This window comes from Sinocyclocheilus anshuiensis, unplaced genomic scaffold (genome assembly GCF_001515605.1).
Source record: "Sinocyclocheilus anshuiensis isolate Anshui unplaced genomic scaffold, SAMN03320099.WGS_v1.1 scaffold868, whole genome shotgun sequence".
In the NCBI taxonomy this organism is placed as follows: Eukaryota; Metazoa; Chordata; class Actinopteri; order Cypriniformes; family Cyprinidae; genus Sinocyclocheilus; species Sinocyclocheilus anshuiensis.
Genome location: NW_015552624.1, coordinates 1,193,555 through 1,212,078, shown reverse-complemented (window position 1 = coordinate 1,212,078; position 18,524 = coordinate 1,193,555). Strand labels below are relative to the sequence as shown.

The following is an 18,524-nucleotide window of genomic DNA, read 5'->3' as shown; positions in this document are numbered from 1 at the left end:
TATTCAGCGTCTTTGAGAAATGGATGGAAATTTATGCAGAGACTGGATCAGCGAGTCAACTCCAGAACCGAATCAGTGCAATTTGCGATTGAATCAATCAGATTGATAGGGTTTTATGAACAATCAACTTCTCATTAAACAGTTTTAACTCAAATTAACGTTTCATTTGAAAAGCATACATCTGTTTTACTCTCATGAAGAGTTTCAAAGAAAATTTCATTGAGTAACAATTTTGTAATATAACAATATAATATATAAGATTTGTAGAAATATGGCATTGTATCACTTGCTCACCAATGGATCCTCTGCAGTGAATGGGTGCCATCAGAATTAGTTCAAACAGCTGATAAAAAATGTTGCTTTCTCCAGTGAAAAGTTTGTCTCCTCCGAATAAGGAGAAATCTGCACAGATCAAGCAAAGTTTGGAAGTGAAAACCATTCAAAAGGGTTCTAAAATATGTTGCATGGACTTTTTCACTGGACGAAGCTTTATTACGGATTATGGACTCATATTGTGGCAAGATCTGACAATTAAAATGTCTTTGCTTCTTACAAACACGCACCATTTCACTTCACACAATATGCTAATTGATGGACTGGAGTGGTGTGGATTACTTGTGGATTATTGTGATGTTTTTATCAGCTGTTTGGACTCTCATTCTGACGGCACCCATTCACTGCAGAGGATCCATTGCTGAACAAGTGATGCTACATTTCTCCAAATCTGTTCTGATGAAGAAACAAACTCATCTACATCTCAGATGGCCTGAGGATGAGTACATTGAGGCAAATCAACCGAGACATTTATAGCCTGTGTGTGTGTATGCAGAATGTACAAGAACCCTGCTGTGGGGTGGTAGCCTGCTCGGCCCTTTAATGTGTTTAATCATAGCGTATTATCAGCAGCCCCTCGGAGCGCCATTAGCAGAGCAACACTTAGCAGGGCCGGTTTAAAGAGTCTTAAGATATACTATAATAATGAAGGGCAGAAGGCAACCGGATCGAGACCTGAGGAGAATAGAAAAATAAGTAAGGAAGGGGGATGGATATTTCAGTGTATTAATCAGTCTGTCAGTGCCGGGGAGTTATGCGGGTAAAAGTGTCGACAGGCAACTGATACATGATCACATTAAAGCAGCCACCGAGCTTAATCAATCTGAGCCCGCCGGCCCGAGCTAAGGGACAATCTCTTAAAAAGCACAGACGGAGGGCTAAGTATGCGAGTGTGAAGGAGGTTTCAGGCCGTTTTTTAAAAGGGTTGTCAGATTTGGACATTTTGCCATCCTATTGGACCTCTGGTTAGGACAGTGTGTTGAGACAATAACACTGAATGCTTGAAAATGTATCATTAGTGCCAAACTGTCAGTGGTCGTTAGAAGCGATTGGCCCGGTGAGCGGCAATTCAAGCTATTTTTTGGCCCAGATGAGATACACATCGTCAAGCGCAATTGAACACCCAGCACTAACTGGGGAAATACAGACAGATTCTAATAGGATTCAATTGCTCTTTTTCCTATGTGCCGTCTGACCGTGACTCAGCTATATTAAGGATGCGTCTGCGAGAGAGGGGGTGAGTGCTGTTAGGTGACATCATAATCAGGAATCTTATGGAATGTTCTGTGGGGGGTGGTTAAAATAGTGCAAGTGAAGGTCATGCCTTTATAGGCTACTCCCACTGACAATACATGTCATTCTTAGTTCACAGGCTTTTAATAACCCAGCAGTTACATTTGACCTAAAGGCACATTCAGTAAATGGACACTCCTAGAAACACTACTAATGGCATTCCTGAGGATTTTAATAGTAGTGATTTCCAGAAGAAAATGATTATTTGTGAGATGTAGAATTGAGATATAATTGCATGAGTAGCTCTACCATCTACTTATAAGAATTTTTAATGTTGTTTTCAATGGCCCATTTTAATGCAGTTTTGTGTGGTTCCTCAAAAACCTTTGGATACCCCTGTGACAGCCTATGCGGTTGCACTTGACTTACCTTTGAATTACCTTTGGCCTTAAAATGAATATGGATGATAACGATATGATGACACACTCTAGGGCCCAATAAATCACAAATAATGAATATTACACTAAAAAATGCTGGGTTAAATACAACCCAATTGCTGGTAAAGCTTAAAAAGCTGCAAAGTTTGAAGGTTGCTTAGGCCGTGTGCACTGTGAATATTTTCATACCCCAAGAAATCCTTGAAAAGCAGTCTTTCCCTTTTCCTGTTGAATCTTCCTCATTTTAGAGAGCAGTTGATTGGAAAAAAAATTCAAGTGTTGGAGAATTCCAACAGGGTTCAGAAAAAGTGGCATTTTGAATGTAATATACTCTTAAAAATGCTGGGTTAAATACAACCCAGTGCTGGGTAAAATAGGGACAAACCCAGCAATTGGGCTGTTTTGACCCAGCGGTTGGTTTAAATGTTTAACCCAACCTTCTGGGTAGTAGCCCAACCGCTGGGTCAAAACAACCCAATTGCTGGGTTTGTCCCTATTTTACCCAGCACTGGGTTGTATTTAACCCAGCATTTTTAAGAGTATATTACATTCAAAATGCCACTTTTTCTGAACCCTGTTGGAATTCTCCAACACTTGAATTTTTTTTCCAATCAACTGCTCTCTAAAATGAGGAAGATTCAACAGGAAAAGGGAAAGACTGCTTTTCAAGGATTTCTTGGGGTATGAAAATATTCACAGTGCACACGGCCTAAGCAACCTTCAAACTTTGCAGCTTTTTAAGCTTTATTGAAACTGTCAGGCAAAACTTTGTCAGCCAACAACAAAGTTTTCCTTGTCTAACTAAATTATATAAAACTATAAATGCATAACACATAAATGCAGACTTTGAGAATGCCTTTGACTGGACAATGAATATGCACAGAAACAGGATACAATGTCATGCTCTAGGGCTCCTGGAATAAATCACAAATAACACATTTTATTACATTCATAATACCATTTTTTGTTTCAGAAAACTGTATTTCTCCTACCAGCACTTAAAAATAAGCAACATGACGTCACTTTAGTCGCCATCTTGGAAATGTTGTCAAATCACACTTCTGCTAAATTTATGTGCACCAGCATAATACATTTATAATCGGATTGATGGCACAATAGGACTGAAAAGCCTTCATGCAAACACCTCAATCCATCTGAATGAAATTTCAATCGGATTGAAAGTGGTGATGCAGACCAGAAATAATCCAATCAACAACAACAACAATCAAAAAGAAAAATAATCATATTCAAAATATTCAAAAACGCTTTGCCATGATGCGTATGTTTATTTACATCTGGACAGTGGAGGAGACTTAATATTTAACGAAATATTTGTACTTATGACTTATATATCACCTTTATTTTTAGACTGGGAAAAATGAAATGAAAATTATTCTTGCGGTTGCTTTCTCTGGTTTCACTGTGCAATTTTTGTCCGATTTTGAGTCTAATTCTGACTCGTGCGACTCTTTTTTTGAGTCAGGCCGAATTTCAGCTTTGTCCTGAAGTGTACAGGGGGAACCGAGAGGTGATTAAACTCTCCCGACCGGCAGTCGGATGAATTACTGACATGTCAGAAATTTTGGTCGCCCCTCGTGAGGGTATCGCACAGTTGGTGCAGAGCTACGAACCGACTGCTCTAAACTCTCCCTCACTACGCCAGTGTGAAGACAGAAACGAAACCATGGCAACATGGCTTGTGGCTTGGACGGAAGCGATGGAGGCTACACATTTCCGGCTTTGGGGGCCCCACATGATTATTTCTCATGTATAGGGTGAGCAGTGAAGCTGCAGCTCGACGATTGGACCGTATAGTGTGAGCACATAAGTCCTGAGCTTTGGCTTGGCATTGCATGCGATTAACTCGTACAGTGAGAGTCGGTAGGCTATTTAACAAAAATGTTGCTGAAATCGCACAGTGTGCCCAGCTTAATGAACACTCTGACTGTCCACTGCGCATGTGCTTAGAATTTGACAATGTTAATGCAGTGTATATACATATGTAAACGAATATGTGAATCGGATTGCAACATTTAGGGCTCATATAAACGGATGATGAGATCTTTCTGAATTTAAAATCGCATCGGATGTATTTCAGACTGAAAAAAAAATTGCTTCATGTAGCTTAAACATGCCTACTCTAGTCCAGTTCCAGTGGTTATTTTCAAGTATGAGATGGGAGAATTCCAAGTTCTGAGTTGTCTGGAATGGAGCATCAGGTCCAACTCTATTCAAACACCTGCAGCAGCTAATCAAGGTCTTTGGGTTTACTTGAAAATTACAGCAGGTGTGCTGGAACTGAACTCTTTAGAAGGATTAGATCTCCAGGTGCAGGTAGCACTGAGCACTGCAGATATATTTGGTAATGGACTTTTTTATTTAAATTATTCTTGCTTTTTAGATCTTAAAAGACCATCTTTACTCAAAATGTTGTGGCTTTTAGTCCACGTCTATATGCTAATGAACACTTAGTAAAATTAATATTTAGCAGATATAGGCTATATGCATTTAAAATTGCAGTCTCTCTGGAAAATCAAAAGTATTGATGAATCATGTTGCACTACACAGATCTTTGTCCAATCAAATGCTCTCTAAAACGAGCTAGTTTCAACAGAAAATAACATCTGGACAGAAAAGAAAACTCTGCTTTTCGTGCATTTCTTGGGGTGAAGCATTCAAAGCGCACACAGCCTGTGCAACCTTCAAACTTAGCAGCTTTTTTGAACTGTCAGGCAATACTTTGTCAGCCAGCTTCAAAGTTTGCCTTGTCGAACTTCTAGTCTAAACTATAAACGTATACGCAAGCAGCCGTTTATGCATAACCGAGGGGACGCTGTACTTCATTCGACAGAGATCTCTCGCGCTCCGCATGCTAACGAACGTCAGCGCGTAATTGCGCAGATCAGTCAATAGATGGCAGAGCGAGGTCACTGATTAGTATGCAGGCCATTCCCAGAGGAGAAGAGCACTGAATTCATCATCCCTGTCCTTCATACCTCCTTATTTGAATAAATCGCATTGTTTTGACAGTCGAACAACTGTAGTTATGGGCGTCCCTGTAAGTATGAAGCAAGTCAGGCAATATGCGTTTAAAATAGATGAACGTACAAGTTCAGATTCAGAAAAAACGACCAGAACATGCAAAAAGCCAAGTCTTCTGATTTATATTGCTTGACAGTTTTGCCAGTGTGGGAAATTAACTTTTTGTTTATTGTTTAATATAATAGTCGCTCCCCGGAATTGAATTCAGAGGCATTTACCATTCACCATTTATGAGGGCATATTTTTGAACCACATATAACCAGTGTGGCGTCCATTTATGTTAAGATGATGCAATTAATTGAAATAAATTCTCAACTGGAACAATGATGGCAGGAAACCCCTCTGCTATAATGCACTTTACATAATCGGTCGTTCTCTGTTAGAGTGTACAGTTGTTTACTGTCGCAATAGGCTATAATATCTAATTAGATTGACTTGAATAGTGATTCTAATTAGGTATTAAAGTGTATTGTGTCAGTTTTGATTCAAAATAGTGCTATAGAATGCCATACATTATAGTACAGCCATAACAGACTATACTCTCTACATATATGAACTATTTTGAGGCGGCACGTATAATTGTACTGTTTATTTAATACAGAATGTTATATATTACACACACAGCATCAAACGTTAGGTAGAAACCAGGGGAATTTACCACGGGGCATTTTGTCTAAATCCCCAGTTAATTTCGCACACTGATTACAATCTCGCACAAAACGCGTAAAACCAGAATATCTGGACTTTACGCGTAAGTAGTGTATCGCGGCAGCCCAATCCTCAAGTTCTAAACTTCACTGTCGTGCCATTCCCACTTCGGCGTGACGCGACGATGACATCACATCATGCCCAATTCTATCGGTCGCGCTAGCGCTCGAACAGAACGAGGGAGCGCGTCGCGTCAGGCAGGAGGACTCAACGGCGTTCGTCACCATCACGAGCACAATAACATACCTGTACACACTCCGGGCTTTACCAGCAGTTGGAGCGGAGAGCAGGCTGAGATTGCGATCTGACGAACCTGAACACACTGCCTCCGGTTCGCTTCGCAAAGTAAAAGAGATTTTATGCTAAAGTTTCCAGGATTTGTTTAACCTCCCGCGGACGAGAGCGGACTGAGCGCCGTTACGATGATAAACTGTTGCCTGATTCTCAGCGCGTGTCTTCTGTCCAGCCAAGGTAATGTGACACAGTAACTTGTGGGTTAATCTTTTTACTGCTCGCTCGGTTTTGAAACTGATTTACTAGCTAATTTGTATGATGTTTACCTTAATTGAGCGCGCTTAACATGAAGTCGCCCGTCCCAAGTGTATATTGATACGCAAGTTGCATGCGTGCGTAACGCTGGTGCGCGCTGAGCTTACCTGCTTATCTAGGTTATCCTGGTTAACTTAATCAGAGCCACTTACTGCGTTACCCGTATCCCTGGTCTCGTACGCCATGTTACGCAAGATGTGGCCTGTCGTTTTGCAAGGGAGCAGGTGTAATTGTATTATCTTTCTTAATCACCTACTTTACAGTTTGAAACTTTTACATGTATTATATCTTTTGTTATATGTATTTTAGTTATATGTACAGTGGTGGCAAGAAATGCAACGGTGTAGTTGTTAACACTTTTAAGGTTTATGACAGGTCTGCGCTGCTGACTGTAACTCTTCAAAATGCAATGATGTCTGAATTTTATGCAAGTCTTCTGCTATTTTGAGATACCACCGTTATAAAATTGTATTTTAAGTTACTGTTCCCCTTATTTGCCACACTAGTCTTGCATGTGGTGATGGTCCTAGACATTTCTTCCCTGGTGGTTTGAACATCACAGTGATTCGATGGCGTCTCAGAGGGGCTGCTTTCCTCTGATAAGGAGAGACATTCTGTGGTTCTGCGTAAGCCGAGGCTACACTGCAGGACTGGAGCTCTGCGCGTAGCCTATTTAAAGACTCAGGTTACATGTTTTGGCAACATAGCGCGTACTTTACGCAACTATTTGCATTGTTTTTTTTATGATTGTATCTATGGTTCCAAAAACATTTTCGTACAAAGTCGTGTCCAGTATCAACAAACAACATGCGGAAGAGTCGGTTATGAACTAATTTGTGCAATAAAATTGAAAAATAAAGCGTAAAGACCTGTTCAAATCAAAAATAATAATAATAAAGATAACTAGGCTATAATAACTATATTACCAACGAAAGACAACGTTCTGATTATTTTAATCGCGCACTGCAATTTTGTCTTCTACCTCTTTAAATTCTCAAGCTTTTTAATGTTAGATGGATTCTGATTGGCTGTCAATGTTTTTATTGTTCATCAGCTGAAAAAAAAAAAATCTGAAACTCTGAAAGTGATTCCAACGATATTGTTCCTCTGTTCCTCTTATTATTCACATTATTAATATTAATCAATTATAGTTGTCTTTCTTGGTGTGAACGGCACTTAAATGCCAAAAAATATGAATGAGATATGCAGAGCAATTTTTATACTCTTCCTAATGTATCACTATTTTGCCCTTTATTTGCTCTCTTTGCACTTGCTGCTCTTCCACTTGTTGGAACACTGTTTTCAACCCTGAAAGGTGGTTTTCAAACCAGTTTCAGACCAGTTTCAAACCAGTTTTTTTTTAATCAGAGTGTTTTATTGCATGCTAGTCACACAAAACATCAGCTTTTCAGGTACATGGGCAGGGAAACTCAACGTGATACTGGCACTGGGTGGCTGTAAATGAATCCCGATCTTGAGCGGTCTCTGTGCACATATTTTGCAAGAAATAAGAGGAGCATCTTGGCCGTTGGATAAATGAGTTTTGGATGGATGAATCGTGGCACCACAATTAGTCATGCCAAGATTCCAGTGCCGCTCAACTCGCGTGGGCACACTCTGGGGTTCGCCTCTATTAATTTCTTCACGGGATAAGGCGTTTTACACCTCAGGACGAGCAGAGGGTTATTACCATGCGCGCAAGACTTTCGGTTGCCCATTAATCTTGTTGGTACATGTCAAAGGTTTGTGTATTAAAGGGATCTTCAGGGGTGAGGTGAAGGTTTCTCACAGTTGTCATGGAGACCCCTTTTCATTGGGGATCTGATGGCACCCATCTTGTTTTAGAGTCTTTGAGGGGAGTTTAAAACATTATTGCTGAGTGCTTAATTCAGTTTGGGATCAAGGAAGCACGACAAATGGAAGTAGATACTTTCCTTATTGGCTCCCTTTGGCCTTCCATTACTGTCAGAAGCAACAAATGTCAGTGCAGTGGCAAAGAGCAACTCCCGCACAAAGGCATGATAATGTAGTTTCCTTGTATTCCTTTTTTCTCCCCACTGAACAATGCGCTTCTATGCCAACAGGTTCCCAAGAATAAAAGACCTCAGAGTCTGCATTGTCCAAAAGAGAGCGTCGAATGAAACTCACACCTTCACAAGAAACCTTTCTCTGTCTTCCCCTCTGACACTCACCCACGTTGAGCATGCAGGAGGGACTAAAATTGCTGGCCTTTGAATGAGTGCCCTTTCCTCGCACCCCTCCTCCTTTTTTCTCCCGCCGTGCATTCAGAGCTCCGTCTCAAGCCTTTGTTCTGGTGGCTTTAGTGATTGGTCGCCTGTAAGACCCTCTGTCTCTTCCACTTCCATTGTTTATGAGTGTCTGTAGAGTGGAGCACAGTGTTGTGTTGACAAAAAAGGTCCCCCGCCTGTCCTCGATTTACCTCTGTCTCACACAGTTTTTACATCATTATGGCCCCCACTGTCTAGGAGCTGTTTCTGTGGTATCTTTTGTAATGTAGATTATATATTTGAAATGACTTAAGTTCCAGAGTGTACAAAAAACGAAAATTGTTTGATAGGCAAGGCAAGTTTATTTATATAACACATTTCGTACGCAATGGTAATTCAAAGTGCTTTACATAAAAGAAAGTAAAATAATCATAAAAAAAAAAAAAAAAATCACAAGAATAAAACAAGGAATTAAAAACGTTGAAAATGATTTAAAACGAATTTAAGACAGTTAAAAATAGAAAATCATTACACATACATAAAATACAGTAAAAATAGAAAATTATTATACATAAAATACAGTGCAATCAGTTCGGATGTAGCACAGTGCTTATTCAATAAATGCACAGCTAAACAGATGAGTTTTGAGTCTAGATTTGAATGTGACTAATGTTTTAGAACATCTTCTCTCTTCTGGAAGCTTATTCCAACTGCGGGTGGCAAAATTGCTAAAAGCAGATTCCCCTTGTTTTGTGTGAACCCTTGGTATTTCTAACTGACGCGATCCTAATGATCTGAGTTGTCTGTTAGGTTTATATTCAGTGAGCATATCTGCAATGTATTTAGGTCCTAGGCCATTGAGTGATTTATAAACGAGTAAAAGTACTTTCAAATCAATCCTAAATATAACTGGAAGCCAGTGTAAGGACCTGAGGACTGGTGTGATATGCTCAGATTTTCTGGTTCTAGTCAGAATCCTGAGAATCCTGAATCCTGAGATAGGCGCAGTCTTGCTCGCTGGACTTGAAAATATACTGCAGTCGTAAATGGGGAATCAGATAACAGATGGAAAATCTGCTCTGTGTCTCCGTCCGTCTCCCGATTTATCTGTTTGTCTCACGGCGTGTAAGAGATATTCTCTGTCTCCCTGTCCCTTTGACTCTCCGCCTCCCTTTTTTCTCTCTCTCTCTCTCTGTCCTCCTCTGCCGCTTAGCGCTGAGGTGGTCATTGGTGCCGTTAGTGAAGGCCGGAGGACTCCTGGAGGCCAGCCATGTCGTCTCATCACCCACCACTGTGCCTGATAAAATGAAGGCTAAAGAGAGGGATTATTTTGTGTGGGCTCTGAGATCAGCCTTTTTCGTGACCCTGGGCTCATTCAAAGGGTTTTTCCACCCTCTTTAAAATTTTCAATGCCTTCATTTCTTTCAGTCTTTTAAGCAAAGAGCGACAAGCCATCTCACCGCTGTGCTGCATTGATATACCTCAAACATTTTTGAGGTATTTGTTTTAAACCTTTAACTGAAGTATAAAACTTTTATAGGTTTCAGCCTTGTGCTGTATCCTAACCTGGTAGGGTGTGATAAGTTTACAGCTATAAATAGTTGGTTAGGACACAGTCAGTAAGTTTACATGGACAACAATACTCCGATTTTAATACGATTAAGACAATACTCTGATTAATAATCTACCATGTAAACAGAGTTTTTTGATTACCTTAATCCGGCTAAAGTCATAATCGAAGTAAACACTAATCGAATTAAGACATGTGGAGTATTCCTATTTTAGTCGCATTGAAGTGTAGTAAAGACATGTACATACCTTAAAGGGGTCATATGATGTTTCTAAAAATAACATTATTTTGTGTATTTGGTGTAATGAAATGTGTTTATGCAGTTTAAGGTTAAAAAAACACATTATTTTCCACATACTGTACATTATTGTTTCTCCTCTATGCCCCGCCTTTCTGAAACGCGTCGATTTTTACAAAGCTCATCGGTCTGAAAAGCGAGGTGTGCTGTGATTGGCCAGCTATCCAGTGCGTTATGATTGACCGAATACCTCAAGCGTGTGACGGAAATGTTACGCCCCTTACCATACTGTGATGACCTGTCAGGCCTGAGCAACGATTCAAAAACATGAAAACCCATTATAAACGAGGCATTTGTTGCATCCAGTGGGGCCATAATTACTGATTATAATGACTTATACTGGAAGTGCAGTAAAGACATGTACACACCTTAATCACATTATTACCATCGTGTAAGACTTTTCGCCGCATTTTGCGACAGGATACACACACGGCAGTGGTCAACCGTTTGACGGCAAACAAAAGAATGGCTTCAACAACGCCGTCGTCTGTTTGCATGTATAGCATGACAAATAATTAACTGCACTTGAAGCTTTCAGTAAATTAAAAATGAAACACCCAAAACTGTATATGGCATCATCACGAAGAGGAACTATATGTTTATACATGAAATTCCGGAGGGGATGTCGGATGGCGTTACGTGGTGCCATTAATCGAACTATGTACTATAACATGTAAATCGGGAACATGAAAGGAATATTCTAAAAGCAACTCATGTAAACACCTTAATCGTAATATTGTCTTATTCATAATAAGGTACATAATTAGATTACTGATGTCCATGTAAACGTAGTCAGAGTTAAGTGTGCTAGATTTGGTTTTTGTAAACCTTGTAAAGCTTTCTTTAACATTTTGTTAAACTTTAATCTTAAAGTCCCATTGAATTCTAGGTTGTCATTTACATTTTAGATTGATGTCAAGTGTATTTTGCATACTGAATAACAATTGGTTTTCCTTCTTGCATCTACTTGCATATTGAATTTTGATTGTGGTGTTTTCTTTTATTCAATCTTTTTTGGCACATCGTTGACTTTGCACTGCAAAAACAGTGTTGTGTTATATTGATTCTCAAAATCTGCTTAGGAGTAATAATGGAACAACAGTTTTAAAAGTTGTTTTTTCACTTATTTACAACAGGATCTGCACTTTCATGAGCTTAAATAAGAGATTTTTGTTACAGTAGAGAATATAAACAATTTTGTGCATAAAAAGCACTAGTTTCCTGGTAAAAAAAAAAAAAATTTACTTGATTTTCGGAAGTCAGCAAATTTGCAACAGTTGAATGTAACATTTTGTCTACTAATATAGTAGTATTTACAAGAAGCAGAGGCCCAGGCATTTCATGGAAAACCCACACTATTTTTGACCATGTCATTTTCTGAGAAAATAGTGGCCTCAGCAGCTTCAACATGCTGTCTGTCAGAAGCTGTAACATACATAATACATAAATTGACAGGTGGTTTTTGTAAAACGTAGTTCATTCTCTTATCAGTTGTTTAAAAAATTAAGGCGGTTTTCACTTTTCCAAAAAAAAAGATGCTACATTTTTACATTATTTGTTACAATTATTTACATTTTAGCAGATTTTGACTCGTATACTTGACAAAAAAAACGAACATGGACTTTGTTGTGGCATTGTATATGCACAGAACCAAAGCTTAAAACCTAGACTTACTTAAAACATTATTTCGATTGTTGCTGTGCAAGTAAGTGCTATTTTTTTTGCCTTAGGGAAAAAATGCAAATCTAGTTCTTCTTTGCGGCTTAACTTGTCTTAAAATTCAGGTTAGCTGTCCTTTCATTTGTCAGCTGGATTGGTGGTAGATTAAGTACATGAAGCACATAAGTGCTGCTCTTTCATTGCTCAGATGACTTAATGGAGTTCTCATTTATGTTTCATGTAAGTAGAACTCATTTCTGTTTGTTTTTATTGCTCATAGGAATTCTTGGAGAAACATCTGAATAATTGAGTGTAGAGCTATAAAATTAATGTGAATTGCATAGACTACCCAAGGTAATTTGATCAAGGTTTGATGAGTGCATATTGAAATTTGACTTTTATTAGTTTAACATGTCCATGCATGCAGGTGAGCATCCGTCAGAAGCATTGGTGGTGGGTATTGCATGTTAACAGCATTTGCCTGAGCTAGTGCAAACTATGCTGATTCATTGAGATCCTCTTGAGGGAGGAGCTGAAATTGCCTTAATTACCATCTGATCTTCTTCAGAAGCTCGCTGCATGATTGACTTTCTTAGCCCCGCGCCGTTAATGTGCTGCTTTTAATTATGCAGGCACACATTCGAACGTGTGTGCATGTCTTTATGTGCTTAATCTACCTGTGTAATAGAAACCACGCTTCCACCTCAGCAGAACTCTGTAATTTACAGCGGTGTTAACCTCGGTACCAACAATAAATTTGTGTCATCTAAAAAAGGTGGCTTACAGGATCTCATTTTCTCATCTTCTGCTTTTTATCTGAGAGATGAATTTGAAGACCATGTCATTTGTCATTAAACCTTTGTGTTATGCTTGCGGAACAGTGATTTGGGGTTTCGTTATCGTTTGCAAGGAATTGAGGAACAGTACTGGAATGTTTCTGATTAAAAGCTCTTTTTTATTTTGAAGTCAACAAGTGTGTTTGCAACCCCGTTTATGTCCATAATGTGACACCGTTCTAAATGAAACCATATTTAATGAGGAAAAAATGTGGGAATTGATTGGATTGTGCAAGTTGTCACAGTTTGATGAAAGATTATGAAGACAACAGTAAATGTTGTCAGTTTTGTTTTCATGCTTTGCTTAAATGACCATAAAAGCAGTAGAGGAACTTTTTTTTTTTTGCTCTGTTTTTGATATTTTTAATATTCGTGGAATGATGATTTGGGCGTTTGAGATCTGTTTGCAAGGAATTTGAATGTTTTTGATTTAAAAGCTAATTTTTTAAAGTCAACGTGTATTTCCAAGCCGTTTTTGTTCCATAATGTGACATGTATCAGAATGAAACAATATTTTACAAGAAAAAAAGGTGGGAATTGATTGGATTGTGCAAGTTGTCACGGTTTGGTGAAAGATTATGAAAATGAGCAAATGAGATCATGAGTGTGTATGAAAGTAAATAGTGTTATTTCTTTCATATTGTCTTAAGAAACTTAAAAAAGACCATATAAGCTATTTAGAGGCAGTAGAACTGTTTTTTTCGAACTTTTAAAAAAATATTTTTTGCTCTTTTTAATTTGAGTCCCTTGCTTTGAGCCTTTGTGATAATTTTGCAAGGAATTGAATAATAGCACGTTTTTGATTAAAAGCTTTATTTTTAAATAATCTCTTTTTAAAAGTCAATAAGTGCGTTCTCAACTCATTTTACTTCCATAATGTGACGTTTCTGAATGAAACAATATTTAACAAGAAAAAAAGGTGGGAATTGATTGGATTGTGCAAGGTGTCACAATTTGATGAAAGACAAACATGTCTTTTTCTTTAGAATGACATTCACCAATGAATTGTTGACAACAAGACTTTAAGCGTGTAATAAAGTAACTCATGTCAGTTTTGACTTCATGTTGTTGACTTGAATAGAGGTAGAGAAGGAACATGATTTTTGCTCTGTTATTTTGATATTTTGAGTCTCTTTTTTGATAAGCAGTTAATGAAGAATGACTTCCAACCAGAGCTGTTATTCTAAGACCTTGGGAGTAAACAAAGCGAAATAGATAAATAAAAGTTTTATCTCCTGTATGGTTTTTAAGTTCGGTTCGGTGAATTGAGATGACAGGCATGTCTCAAGCCGCAGATTTAAACCCTGGAGAGAATTTTCGGAGTTGCTGGCATCCAAAGCTCTGAGTTGAAGGGTGAAAGGCTAATGCTTCTAGAGGATTCCACAGAGCTCCAGTCATGGTGTTAGGGAAAATGACTTTAGTGGGGAAATTTCATAAATGTTTATATGAGCGGCTGACTGTGATGCCCTAGTCCTTCTGTGTGCGTGTGTGTGTGTGTGTGTTTCTGCTTTTTAATTCCAGCTGACTTGGCAGTTATATACCGCTGTAAGTTTGTTCAGCTCTTTGTAGCGATGGAAATGGCTAAAAAAGGTTTTAGTAACTGAGCGGGAACAGATGGGGGTCTGCAGACTGTAGAATTGCAGAATCACACTTGTCTGGATACTGAGACTAAAATTGCAATATATCCAGGCATGGCAACACACTCTCCACAAGCACACAGGAACATTTTTTACATACACTTTGTCCAATTCCAGGCACACCTACGTGCTTGCAAATATAGAAAATACATAGGATTATGTGTAAAGACCCAGACGCGCTGAAGAAAATATTGTTGCCCAGAGGTTTTGCTCTTTTAAAGTTCATTTTAAGTTGCAGATGCAGAGTAGTAAATTGAATTTTTTTGACAGATAATGGAGTACAAGGCTATACAAATCTGCGTAAAATTCTCGTAAAACAGATAATTTGGTTTTGGAAGAATGTGCTAACATATTTTCAATTCATTCAAATTGAAATTTTTGATTGCAGACAAATCTGATCACATATGCACTTATCGTAGGAGATTAGTTTTACAAATTATGTTGGAGTTATAATTAACAGCCGATGTCTGTGATTTCATGAACTGATTCAGATGGGATTGGGATGTCTGTCATTTTTACTAAGATGGGACTGTTTATTTTCTGGATATAGGCATTGTGGATGGTCATGGATGTGTGCATCATGAAGTCCATTGAAATAAATGCTTATATATGTAATATGTTGCGTATATAATTAAGATAATTTATTTATTTATATATTTAATATGTTAAGTATAAAATTAAGAGAATTCGTTGATTTATAAGATGCTTGAAATGTTATGTAAAATAATTTAAAAAAATATTATGTATAATTATATATTAAAAAGATGTATTAAAAAAACTGTATAATAAAATAATAATATTTAGATTTAATTATTTAAAAAATATATATTTTCACATATTTTTTTATTTTTATTTTTTTTTAGCTGGAAAATGTCGCAATACATGGCAAAACATAACCTCTTCTGTGTGATCCAGTTAGGTCATCTTGCTTACGTCTTTTCCAAGGATCCTGTTCAAGGATCTTGAACCACCAGCTGTTATTTTACCCAGAAAGTTGATTAAAAGGTCTGAATCCATGATGAAGGTGCACTGGGCAGCAAAACAAGAAATGTAGCTTCGGTCACTGTATCCAACAAAGGTTAAAATAAATGAGAAATATTGTGGAAAAAAATAATGCACCACAATCACAGACATTCCTATCTGGATGTGAATGGATTCCTCAGAGGACGCCTGCCTGAGTTAGCTGAAAGACAGCAGGTAAATACACAGGTTGTGTAAGAAACAGATGTATTTTAATTCGGATGGAATACAAACCACAAAGTATGTCTGCAAAACACGACTACAGGAAGTCTCCGGTGTCTCTCCTGAGGACAAAGTCTCCATTTGCTCTTCTTTTAATCTCATTTCTCATTCTCGGTCCTGTGTGAGGGGTCTCGCATTGGCACACTAATTTTTCCCATTTCTTCCGTCCGATAGCTATCTGTCCGTCACGTGAAAGCTCACGGTGGGTTGAGTGTCAGGCACATTGACACTGCACAGGTGACTGCTCTTGGATCTAGAGACCGTGCCTGTGTTTCCAAAGCCCAGAAGTTTCCAAAGTTTGGCCGTACTGTCATAACCAAGACTATTCTCAGGCACTCTTATTCCCATTTCTCTCTCTCTCTCTCTCTGTCTCACGTTCTCACATTGGTGAGTGTCAAATCCTGCACCATTTCTCAGAACGGTGATAAGTGGAAAGAAAGAGAGAAGAGCCAAAGGAAATTGACTAAGTCAGATGACAGAGGTTAATTCCTGCTTCATTAGGAAGCGTGGTCCGAATCCTAAGGAGGATGTTGAACATGTAAGCCCTCCTCAGGCTGGAGAAATACTCATTTCTTGGAATGTCTCTTTTGAATTGTGGTGAAAATAAAAGGCGAGCCTGGATTTCAACATGTTTTCAAAGCAAAAATGTCACTTTTCCAATTCATGTCATTGATAATAATTTAGTATATTGTCGGGCCTATACAGTTCATGGAAATATTAATACATTTAAATTTTGGATTTTGATGCAATTGCATTTAATTTTGTTTGTAATGCAGAAGATAATGACCATTTGATAGTACATGATTTCAAAAACAATAAAATTATGAAATGACAAAGATGTTAAAGGGGTCATATGATGCGATTTCAGTTTTTCCTTTCTCTTTGGAGTGTTACAAGCTCTTGGTGCATAAAGAAGATCTGTAAAGTTGCAAAGACTGAAGTCTCAAATCCAAAGAGATATAAATAATGTTTTTTTTAACCTTAAACCGCATAAACACATTTCATTACACCAAATACACAAAATATTGTTATTTTTAGCAACATCATATGACCCCTTTAAAAAAAGCACTCTAAAGTTCAGCTGATTGCATTTAATATAAATTTAAACTAATAATCATTTAAGTATTCCAAAAATATACTAAGTATGTTCTTTTATTATATAGTATATTAATATATTGTATAGTTTAGTATTGTTTCCATAAGTATTAAGTACACTTTTTACAAGTATGCTAAAGTGTACTTCTTTTTCACAAGTGTAGTCAAATGCCAACATCATTACTAGAATTTCTCATAAACTGGTTCTGCTTCAGGGCTCAATATAAAATCTGGTGAAGCAAAAATCCCATACCCATGCTGGCATTAGACCAGGATTTTCTCAGATTTCACGTGATATTATGTAAAGTACCATGCCATTATCGTTTCATCAGCTGTTAGCCTTCTGGTTAATCACACGATTAGATTAAGGCCCCGTCCACACGGAGACGCGTTTAGCTGTATATGCATACATTTTGTATCGTATAGGCGTTTCGTCCACACGGATCCGGTGTTTTGGGAGAGTGAAACAGATATTTTTTGAAACCGGGTCCCAGAGTGGATAAATCTGAAAACGCCACCCTTGCGTTTTCGTGTGGACAGCGAATCCGTATATTTTCTGAAACGATGACGCCATCAGCCCACGTCTCGTCCCTAGTCAGACATCGCTACGTCACGTAACAGCAACAAAAACATGAACAAACACTGAACGATTGTCTTTTGAACTAACATTAACACAGATTAATAAATGTATTGTTCCATGTTCGTTTGTATACCGCGCGCAAGGTTTATGCGCATAGTCCAAGTCTTCTTCTCCATTTTTAGTGTATCTCTGTGGCAGAATTACAGCGCCACATACTGGTCTGGCATGTATACTACATCGTTTTGTGGTTTCGTGTGGACGCAGATATTTCTTGAGACGAGGAGAAAAAAAAGATCAGATAGGGAAAGCTCTGGCTTTGTGTGGACGTAGCCTAAGGTGCGTACGGAAGTGACCGTTCGTAAATATGTGGGTTCGCTTTCACAATCGCATTTCTTCTGAATGTCAACGTCCAAACATCCGTGTCCTGTTGAATCCTGCTTTGAACTCTCAAGTATTATCCTGACTCCCATCAAATATTACTCAACACAAAAACAAGCTCGTTATAACATAACATAACCCGTCAGATGTTTCATTTGAAGTGTTGTTATTTGAGTGACGGCTCTCAAACTTGCATTGAGCTGTAGATGGACAGTGTTATACCTGAAATAAGGTAAATGTGTTAGGAACAATCAGTCTCTCTGATGAGTCACAATGCCGCATTGCATTAATGCATGAAACTAAACTTGAAGGTGTCAGCTTTTTTAAAGATCATTATTTTGTGTATTTGGTGTAACAGAATATGTTAACATGCTTTAATGTTCAAAAAACACATTATTTTTCAAATACTGTACATTATTGTAGGTCCTCTATGCCCCGCCTCACTCAAACACGTCGTTTTCAACAAAGCCCCTTCCTTTGACAAGCGCAGTCTGCTCTGATTGGCCAGCTGACCCAGTGCATTGTGATTGGCCGAACACCGCAAGCACTCGTCGGAAATGTAACGCCCCTTACCATAATCGCGAGCTTCATCTTTCAAAATAAATGTAAAGACAGAGCCCGAAAGGGGAACAGAGTCGCGTGACAGACACAGTGATGAAGCTGGTATGTGTTTGTGATGTGACCCCCCCTCTCTCTCCC

The 18,524-nt window shown here is 38.3% G+C and overlaps 1 protein-coding gene across 2 annotated transcripts in view; it reads left to right on the top strand.

The window, feature by feature from the left end:
* The first annotated feature begins 5,775 nt into the window (after window positions 1-5,775).
* The window catches only part of LOC107666334 (nectin-2-like), a 168,747-nt gene continuing 155,998 nt past the window's right edge, over window positions 5,776-18,524 (top strand). Inside the window, exon 1 of one of the 2 annotated variants that reach the window (XM_016457587.1) lies at window positions 5,776-6,224. In XM_016457587.1, the coding sequence (XP_016313073.1) occupies window positions 6,176-6,224 (49 nt within the window). In that variant the 5' untranslated portion in view covers window positions 5,776-6,175. The remainder of the gene's footprint in view (window positions 6,225-18,524) is intronic. The other variant, XM_016457588.1, reaches the window with a different exon arrangement.